Source organism: Cibotium barometz, chromosome 32, assembly GCF_041138505.1.
Source record: "Cibotium barometz isolate CiBa-2024 chromosome 32, ASM4113850v1, whole genome shotgun sequence".
NCBI classification, from domain to species: Eukaryota; Viridiplantae; Streptophyta; class Polypodiopsida; order Cyatheales; family Cibotiaceae; genus Cibotium; species Cibotium barometz.
In genome coordinates, this window is record NC_141077.1 from 38,013,175 (window position 1) to 38,023,914 (window position 10,740).

The 10,740-nt window shown below is 39.5% G+C and overlaps 1 protein-coding gene across 2 annotated transcripts; it reads right to left on the reverse strand.

Annotated features, from left to right (window-relative positions):
• Window positions 1-3,243: 3,243 nt before the first annotated feature.
• Window positions 3,244-5,039, reverse strand: LOC147620160 (uncharacterized). Of its 2 annotated transcripts, XM_086772707.1 has the most exons (4): window positions 4,994-5,039; window positions 4,628-4,736; window positions 4,235-4,364; window positions 3,244-4,086 (listed from the first exon to the last, which is right to left on the reverse strand). In XM_086772707.1, the coding sequence occupies exons 2-4, from the start codon at window positions 4,725-4,727 to the stop codon at window positions 3,372-3,374; spliced, it is 945 nt and encodes a 314-aa protein (XP_086628833.1). In that variant the 5' UTR covers window positions 4,728-4,736; window positions 4,994-5,039; the 3' UTR covers window positions 3,244-3,371. The 2 variants fall into 2 exon arrangements, with proteins under 2 accessions (XP_086628833.1, XP_086628834.1); XM_086772708.1 differs by lacking the exon at window positions 4,994-5,039 and having other exon boundaries at window positions 4,446-4,986.
• Between the last annotated feature and the right edge of the window lie 5,701 nt (window positions 5,040-10,740).

Here is a 10,740-nt window from a genome sequence, read left to right on the forward strand (position 1 = left end):
GCCCTTTTCCCATGTGTGCTGATGGGTGGAAGATGGGAGCCTTCAAATTTTGCTAGGATTTGATGGTCACAAAAGCCCTCCAAAGGAGCAATTACAAAAGGCCCCCAAAAGGAGCATAATTGATGTCAAAATTCCAACGAGATTCAAACCCACCCCAAATCAAGAAGAATGGGTGGGCCTACCTTTTGTAAATGAATATAGGTTTGAGTTTATAAGTGAAAATAGAGGGATTGATGAAGTGAGAGTAGGGTTTGATGGGAATGCACGTTTTTTCCAAGGATTTTATGAATGCCTACGTAATTTATAGTGGGAATTCTTGAATTTTGCTATGATTTGACGGTCACGAAAGGACCCAAAGTTGCATGGGACTGTTGTCGAAATTCAAACTCACCCCAAATCAAGAAGAATGAGTGTGCAAGAATATAGGTTTGAGTTTATGAGTGAAAATAGGGAGATTGATGAAGTGAGAGTAGGATCTTGATACACGATGTCCTCATGCCACATCACGAACATAATTGAGCAATGTGTGAGTTATTCACACACATCACTAGGTGGGAAGCTCGACGGAAGCTAGCTACCCTCCAACTAGTTCACACAAGATTCCTACTAGTTCAACTCATACCCCCTTCTGATTAATTAATCAGGCCCTGATGGGCTCGATTAATTGATTGAAACCTTAGGTTTCTAAGGTCCCAGCTCCCAAATATGTATATATATATATAAATATATAAATATATATATAAATATATATTTATGAATATATATAAATATATATTTATTTATTTATTTATTTATTTATTTATGATTTGATGGTGAATATAGGTTTGTGTTTATGAGTAAAAATAAAGAGAGATTGATTAGGTGAGAATGATCTCAATTGATACACGATGTCCTCATGCCATGTCACGGACATAATTGAGCAATGTGTGTGTTATTCACACACATCACTAGGTGGGTAGCTTGATGGAAGCTAGCTACCCTCCAACTAGTTCACACAAGACTCCTACTAGTTTAACTCATACCCCCTTCCGATTAATTAATCAGGCCCTAATGATTAATTGAAACCTTAGGTTTCTTAGGTTCCAGCTCCCATCTCCCTCACACTCCTCGTCCTCTGCCTCCCACTCCTCCTCCTTATCCTCCTCCCACTGTGTTTCTCCTCATCTTCCTCCTACTACACTTGCCTGTCACCTCTTCACTGGACTCAATAAGTACGCGGCTGGGTTTACCAAACTCTTGGCCGACCCCCTGCTAACTGCAAAACTGACAGAAATCTACCTCAGATGACCGATGCAAAAATGATCAAAACCTGATCATAGCTTAGAGCAGATGTTTGTAGCAACAGCAGATTCTAGACAGAAACACGTCCACCTGTCCTCCAATGACAAGCAACCATAAACACTTGATCCTAGTCTTCTTTGAACCTGTTGGCTCCATTCTTTTGATGCTTTGTCGACACTAGTCCACCCTAACTGCGTGTATATTGCTCGGATGCCTGATGTAGAATTCAATCCCAATATTCGTCCTTCTTACTTTTTTATTGTCCTCGTGGTCCAGCTAGCCTCAATCTCTCAACCCCAGAACCACTCTAAGCATCCCCTTATGCTGCATTGACCTTCAGCTAACACTGATCGCACTAGTGTAATCTATTACCAATTCTGTTCTTGGAGACAGAACCAACTGACTCAAAATCCCTATTTGGATCAAAAGCTCTGTCTTTCATGTCCGCCGTATTCTTCTAGCCCTTAGGACGCCATAGTTTTATGAAGATATGACTCCAAAGACACTTTGCTGTCAACAATGGACGACTACTATTGTGGGGTTGATCTTACCTTTGACTGTTGATTGCTTGACGCCTGACTCAACTGAAGTAGTCTTTCTTAGTTATGAGTTGTCTAAGACCTCTACACCCTCTAAACACTCAAACCAAACTAGAATATAACCTTTTAGATATCTAGCTGATCACTATTAAGTCATAGCTACTCCAGAATGACCAGTTCAATCTGACTTCTGTTAGACTACAAGTTGTGAGACTTGACTCAGAATAGCTTCCCTTATACCCAAAATGATCAAAACGAGCCTTTTACACCCCCTAGTCACATGGCTGTAGCTTACATCCTTTTGACCCTTTCTGACAACACTCTCAGAAGATAACTTTTTCAATTATGAAGCAGCTCAAACCTCCTAAATCATCAGACACTTTTTCACAAGTGTTCTATGTCAATCAAATCAAACAAAACAACTCAAACCAAGCTCCAAAACACAATCTCTCGTTGACCATGACACAAATACAAGCTTCAAACTCATTGTTCTCTTCTCAAAGCAAAGAAAGACTATCTTAACACCCTTGAGACAATGGGTTCAAACATATCAGAAAAACACACTGTAAACTTGGGGATTCTCCACTTGTAGACTCTAGCTACTATTCAAACTACAATGAGTTTACTATCACAAACTGCAGGTCTTCCTTAGACATACATAACTAAGCACACAACTGACTCAGAACAACAACAATTGAACATGATTTTGGATTAAATCACGTCTCTAATAGAGACACCTCATAGAAACCACTGGGAACACCTATCTTGATTGATTCTCTGAGTCTTAGCACCTTCTCTGCTCTGATATACCCAAATTCACTTCGATTGCTCTGAACATCACTTCTGCTCCCCTCGAAAACTAGAAGATCTTTTGTCTACAACTAGCTTGCTTCTATGTAGGTAATTCTCCCACTTCACTCACTCCTGCACTTCTCGTTTTTCATCTGTCTCTTGTCTATCTCATCAATCATCCCAAAAACCCCTTTTTCCTCGTCGCCACCTTGCTGCCTTCTGGAACCTTTTCTCCGTCTTTGTCCTTCGCCCATGCGCCTTCTATTTTCGTCTTTTAGTACCTACTCTTATCTTCCCCTTTGCAATGCTATCCCTGCCACCTAGGATTAATTACACATCATTATTTATTTATTATATTTCCCCTTCATTTTTCCACACTCCATTTTTGTTTTGAGCTTTGGGCACCTCTAAGAGCATATTAACCATAATTCCACAATTCAAGTAAAACAATCTTCTCTTACTCCATTTTATACTTATTAATTCCCAATCATTTAGAGGTGGATGAGAGGTATCCCACTCAAACTTCCATCTCTTTAAGGTCTACCAAACCTTAATAAAGTTTAACATTACTTAAACGTTACCAATATGGTCCAATCTATGTTTTAAAACATGTTTGTATCGTAGGGTAAAGTTAAGGGGAGAAGAATCATAGAGAAAGAGGCTTCTACAAGTAAAAAGAACAAAGTGGATATAAAAAAATAAATAATAGATTGATAGAAGGCCATGCCTAGGTTATGATCTCAGTGTGTAGATTATATATCAAAGCTCAACCCCAAATATCATGTCAGGTGGTAACTGCAACAAGTCTGGCGCTTCCAAGCTGCTCCAACAGTAATTACTATTGCGTTGCGAGCCTTTAACCTCTGGGTGAGCCTCATGATAGATATTATAAGTGGTTGAATCAATATTATCATGCAGGAGGGATCGAATCCAGTCTTCATAACATTCGGGCGTAAAGATGAAGGGTTCGGATTCAGAAATTGAAAAATTACGATACTGATTAATATCATCGTTGTCAGTAATTGTACTTGTGATACTGCTAGCGGAGGTTACAGTACTGCTAGCGCTGCATTCTTCATTAGTACTAGCCCAATGAAGGCCGCCGCTGCATGCCCAAGCCTGCATTGCCTGCAGCCGATGATCAACGTCCACTACAGGATTGAAAGGGCAAGTGAAGACTGTCTTGTTTAGAGGAGGAGGAGGAGCAGTAGCAGGAGGTGTTGTAGGTAGCTTTAGTGTAGTTCTTGCATGGGCCTCTGAAGAGGGCAATGGTGCGCCTGTGTACTCTTGCAGATGATTAGAGGAGCATTTTTTAGCAGCTGCAAGCTGCACTAGCTTGTCCAGATCGAGCTGATCCCGGCAACCATCAGCTTGTTTGTGTATTTTGAGACGTTGCCTCTTGATCTGTGTGTTCCACAAGTTCTTCACATCATTGTCTGTTCTTCCGACGAGATGGGCCGCGATCTCCGACCACCTGTGTAACATGGCGGCTATTAGAATTACAATACTTGCACATCGAATGGGCTGCATGTGAAAGACATGTGGCCATATCATATGGAGAAGTAAATGTGTGACCATATCTCTGCATATGATTTGTGCAGGAGAGATAAATACCATCCTACCTGTTGCCAAGGGCCTCGTGCAATTCCACCACCAGTCTGATTTCCACAGGTGTGAACCTTTCCCGCTTTAAATCGGGCCTCAAGTGGTTCATCCAACGCCTTCGGCAGCTTTTCCCGCAACGTTTCAGCCCTGCTTGAATCAACAAACTGTATCAAAGCCTTGAAGCGAATACAGCAATCAGAACACAAACCCACTGAATTGTACACTTACAATTAACCATCTATAATTTCCAGGTCAAATGGGTTGCAGCAGATGACCCATTGATGATCAGGAGCACTATAAAGCTTTCTCATGATCCATTGCAGGGTTGTCATGTTCTTCTTTTCACTACACTCTTCCACCACACACTTTTCTGGAAAGCATCACATTAAAAAACAGTATAGTAACATTACCGGCTTTCCTTGCAATGTCTCTCCAGCTACCGCTCTGATACTTGGAGATGCACGTGGTTAACCTCTCATCTTCGTCGGGGGACCAGAGTCCCTTCCTCATTCTACTAATCTACTCAAAATACAACAACTATTTTTGGATAAGTTGCCAATCCAATTAAACGCAACAATTAGGAGATGATAATGCAGCTTTAGGAGACTAAAATATTGGACTTCTGCTGCAAAGAGAAGAGATCAGTCTTTGCAGAATGATTTCAGGTGGAGAGCCATTTGGCACACAGGTACTACGTCGAGCTAGGAAGCACGTGATTTCAGTTCTTTTAAGTAAACAAATGTGATAAACGAGTACAAGTTCGGACGGCTGATTACATTAATTAGAAGATGGATTCCAACTTAAGAGGGTGATGCGTGGAAATCAGGTGATTTTACGAATAGTTTTGAGCCCGCACAACTGATAAATAAACTCAGATTACAGTAGAATGTGAGCTGTAAGAGAGGGAGGCAGGTCGCATCCGCAATATCAGTCAATCGCTCCAAACGCGTAGAAATGTCGTATTAATGACACGTCTTAAAGAAAAGAGGTTTGGATCCTTGCCCCCCCCAAACCTTAAAAAAACAAGGAAGTTTCTAGATGGGAAAAAAAAGAGTTTTAAAAAAGGTGGTTTTTTACAATGCATGTCAACACACACTTAAAAACATTATATATATATATATATATATTATATATCCCAAAAAAACCTAGATTATGATGATCAAGACAACTCTAAAAAATAGAGCTTATATGTGGTTAATCCTACATGCATGTGGATATCCGAGTTCTATAAATGAAAAAAAGAAGTCGTGATTTTGTGACATTCTCATATCCCAAATTGGCCCTTTTCCCATGTGTGCTTATGGGTGGAAGATGGGAGCCTTCAAATTTTGCTAGAATTTGATGGTCACAAAAGCCCCCCAAAGGAGCAATTACAAAAGCCCCCCAAAGGAGCAATTACAAAAGGCCCCCAAAAGGAGCATAATTGCTGTCAAAATTCAAACGAGATTCAAACCCACCCCAAATCAAGAAGAATGGGTGGGCCTACCTATTGTAAATGAATATAGGTTTGAGTTTATAAGTGAATATAGAGGGATTGATGAAGTGAGAGTAGGGTTTGATGATGGGAATGCATGTTTTTTCCAAGGATTTTATGAATGTCTACGTAATTTATAGTGGGAATTCTTGAATTTTGCTATGATTTGACGGTCACAAAAGGACCCAAAGTTGCATGGGATTGTTGTCGAAATTCAAACTCACTCCAAATCAAGAAGAATGAGTGTGCAAGAATATAGGTTTGAGTTTATGAGTGAAAATAGGGAGATTGATGAAGTGAGAGTAGGATCTTGATACACGATGTCCTCATGCCACGTCACGGACATAATTGAGCAATGTGTGAGTTATTCACACACATCACTAGGTGGGAAGCTCGACGAAAGCTAGCTACCCTCCAACTAGTTCACACAAGACTCCTACTAGTTCAGCTCATACCTCCTTCTGATTAATTAATCAGGCCCTAATGGGCTCAATTAATTAATTGAAACCTTAGGTTTCTAAGGTCCCAACTCCCAAAAAAAATATTATATATATCCCAAAAAAACTTGGATTATGATGGCCAAGGTGACTATAAAAAATCGAGCCTATGTGTGGTTAATCCTACATGCATATGGATATCCGACTTCTATAAATGAAAAAAGGAGTCATGATTTTGTGACATTCTCATATCCCCAATTGGCCCTTTTCCCATGTGTGTAGATGGGTGGTACATGGTATCCTAAGGAAAGTTTCAATATCAGTGTAGATCAAGAAGGATCAGACAACAATAGTTCATCCTCGGACATAGCTAGGTGGTTAGGGTAGGATCTTTCTATGTGGTATCTTAAGGGAATGTTTCAATATTTTGTATAGAGGAGGAGGAAGTGGCACAATAAGATTGCTTTTAGATGCATGCCCTCACCCTTCATTTTGATGGGAATGCATGTTTTTTCTAAGGATTTTACTAATGTCTACGTAACTTATAATGGGAGCCTTCAAATTTTGCTAGGATTTGATGGTCACAAACGGCCCCCAAAGGAGCAGAATTGCTATCAAAATTCAAACCCACCCCAAATCAAGAAGAATGGGTGGGCCTACCTATTGTAAATGAATATAGGTTTGAGTTTATAAGTGAAAATAGAGGGATTGATGAGAGTAGGGTTTGATGGGAATGCATGTTTTTTCCAAGGATTTTACGAATGTCTATGTAATTTATAATGGGAGCTCTTGAATTTTGCTATGATTTGATGGTGAATATAGGTTTGTGTTGATGAGTGAAAATAGAGAGATTGATGAAGTGAGAGTATGATCTCAATTGATACACGATGTACTCATGCCACGTCACGGACATAATTGAGTAATGTGTGTGTTATTCACACAAGACTCCTACTAGTTCAGCTCATAACCCCTTTCGATTAATTAATCAGGCCCTAATGATTAATTGAAACCTTAGGTTTCTTAAGTTCCAGCTCCCATCTTACTCACACTCCTCCTCCTCTGCCTCCTACTCCTCCTCCTCTTTATCCTCCTCCCACTGTGTTGCTCCTCGTCTTCCTCCTACTACACTTTCCCGTCACCTCTTCGCTGGACTCGATAGGTACGCGACTGGCTGTTTTTATATCTACTCATGAACAATCCAGAAGGTGAATGTTCCCAAAAAGGTACGAAGCGTATAAGTTTTCTAAGGTTCCTTAAGTAGTTAAGGTTGCATTGTCAGCTTAGCATTAATTAATTAATGCTTTTAAGTGGACCTTTTAGTCACCAGGTATCCTTGGTGGACTACCAGTGGTATATTTGCACACCCTAGGAGATGGCTGGTTGTTTTTGGCAAAAGTCTCTAGGTGGTCATCCCCTCACACCCTTACAATTATTCAATGAGTTATAGCACGATGTGTATACCTTTTTTGGAGTTGTAAAGTAAGTGTAAAGCAACTTTAAGTGGGACCTCAATTTAAGCTTTACTATTATCAACAGCTGGGTTTGTGCACACACCATTGTATGCCAATATATAGGAAACAATTTGTATATTCTAAAAAGTCATGTAGGTTTGTGCACACAGCGTTGTATGCCAAGATACAGGAAACAATTTGTATATTCTAAAAAGCCATGTATACATGTATCTATTTGAAAACAATTTGTATATTCTAAAAAGCTATGTATACATGCATCTATTTGAAAACAATTTGTATATTCTAAAAAACCATGTATAAGCACCTATTTGTATGCATGTGATATGAAGGTTTTCTTAAGAGTCATGAGGCCCGTATAGGGGAGTGATGGGAATGTTTCCACATTATGTATGGGGGAGGGATGGGGGGGGGGAAGCTTGGTCCCCTTTCAACGTTGTCTTTACATGGAGTTGTTTTTTCAAATATATAGTGATTTTTGATGAGGCAAGGTAGCGCGTCAAATGAAAATAGGAGCGGAAAACTACGTGCAGCCAAACGAGCGATTTTTATTTTAAGAAGAGAGAGTATTTGAGAGAGGAGGGGTGTGGTGATTGACTCGTGGTAATGCTGCCGAGCGTATTAACAAAAATAACTATTAATACTTTTTTTTTTTGCCGGGGGGTGGTGTGCAGTGGTGCGTTCCATGCAGTGCAATATTTTAAAGCATCCCTAGTCTGTCCTTAGTACCGTCTACCTCCACCTTCATCTGTTCAACAACAGCTCACACTATTTGCATGTGAATCCTCCATTAAAAACACATCTATTATTATTGGCATCCATTCATATTTGCCTACTTACATAGAAGCTCTTACTTATTTACTCTTTTTGTGTGTGTGTGTGTGTGTATTTGGGGGGGGTGTGCGGGAAATAATTACTTATTTATACCTAGTTTTCTTTTTGGTGGAAAGAAACACTTATGTGATTGTAGAATTACTCTTACCATCTTTTGTATATAAAGTTATGGAAGATCTTACACACCTATCGTGTAGAAATTGTCAACCGCCGATAGGTTGTGCAGGACCCTCTTTTCCCCAAGTTTGTAGAGCATTACTCACATAGCTTAACATCAACGTGGGTTAAAACTTACGAGTGAGGGCACCTCTAATCTTTTTTAAGATGCTACTCCCATTGTCTAATATATGTACCATGTAGATGGGCATGGTGGTTGCCCACCCATGCATTGGTCACACTAAGCAATAGCTCACTTGGAATTCCACAGACAACCATGTTGTGCAATCCTATAAGTACCAACCCTTTCACAAATTCACCTCCCAATTCCATTGGCCATGCCTATAACAAGCATATCATCGGGTTTTACACCCCCTGTCACTTCAATTCTACCGGGCTTTAACCCCTTGCCCAACATTCCTGCAAATCCTATAAGTACCAACCCTTTCCTAGATGCCCACACCTTGGATATACTGAAGAACACACTCCACTCTCAATCCTTTTATTGAAATATCTTGCTGGTTCTTTTGATCACAATATGTGTCCTTTAGGCATAAATTTTCAATGTCAGACATATATATTCTTGTTGAGATTCTTGCTATATTTGGATCGTTAGCCAATCCCCGGCCAATCCCTGCATGGGCGGACATGCCTTGTAACCCTTTGTTGATAGACCTATAAAAAATCGAAGTCTTAGTGCAATTGTTATTCCATGTCACTTTTAAATCCAAACAAAGTAATTCTAATCATGTACCTGAAGAATAACCATAGGCAAGATAGTAATGAATAGTTCATGTTAGAATGCTGCAAACCTCAAAGCTTCATTCGCCTATAGGCTTGGATATGTCAAGCACTTTTATCCCTTTCCATAGTTGTATAGATCTTTGATGAGGGGTGCCACACACATTGATGTCTTTGACTTATTGTTTTCCTACATCCAAGTGCTATATCGAATCAGAGTTTTCAAGAAGTATAAATATATCGGGTGGTACATATTCAAACCATGTTGCTTGTGCATGTACCTCGAATTAGTAAACTCAATATTAGATGCTCCTTCTTTATGGACATGAATGGTGGTAGGTTGTAATTGATTAGCACTACTGGCAAAGTTGACCACTTCCTTGATTGATGCAAAAATGGATTGATCCCATCGAGACCAACACCAAGTTTTAAGTGACGAGATTCTTTACTAAACTTTGGCCATGTTCTATCAATGTGCTTGAAGGCTTCACAGTCAGATGGAATGCATAGGATTAGGTCTATTCTCATATTCTTTGCCGCCCAATCCATAACCTTTAATAATTCTAGGCTCCGAAATATGTACTCTATCCATGTGGATAATGGAAAATGTCTTAGAACCTTATGAGAGGAACAAGTGTTTCTCCCTACTTAAAATGTAATACACCGTATTTGGGATAGAGAACGGAGTTTTCATGCTCTCCTCGATACAAAATGCAATCATTGATGCATGCATGTATCATTTGTAGTCAAGTCCAAGACTCGACATCATATTTCATACCTCCTTCCTTGTTTCTGGGATGGTATTATCGAAGAAGTCTAGAAAGTAATTTGACAACAATAATAGTTTCTTAAGAAAATAAACATACCCTATCATTTAGCATCCATATATATGACACACTTACGTTAGTAATGTTGAAACTGATACATTGCTCCAGGAGTAGTGAGCTTGGAGGTTCATGAGATGAGCAAGGTTATAGATAATCTTGTTATAGAAGAACCTTCAATAGATCTTTGTGAGTGCTTCTTCTCGGAGATAATTTTTATGAGGATCACTATTGTTTGTATTACTCTAAAACTAATCATCAAGAAACTCAGTCATGCCGTCAACATCATGCTCTATATCATTGTCAAGTTGCTCTATTTGACATACATATTTCTCTCTCGACCTTTGAAAAGTACTAGGATCATGTGCTCTAAGCACTCGCATACACTCTACGAACAATCGAGAGTGACCTTGACAATATAAGGGCACATCCTTCACAACATCATAATTTGGAAGCCATGATTCAATACAAATTAGGCAATCATAAAGGTAGAATAATTTGTAATTAGACAAGTGCCAACATAGTAATAAGACAAGTGATAGCAAAGCACGAGTAAACCCATTTGCAAAGTCTCGTCAAATTTTGACA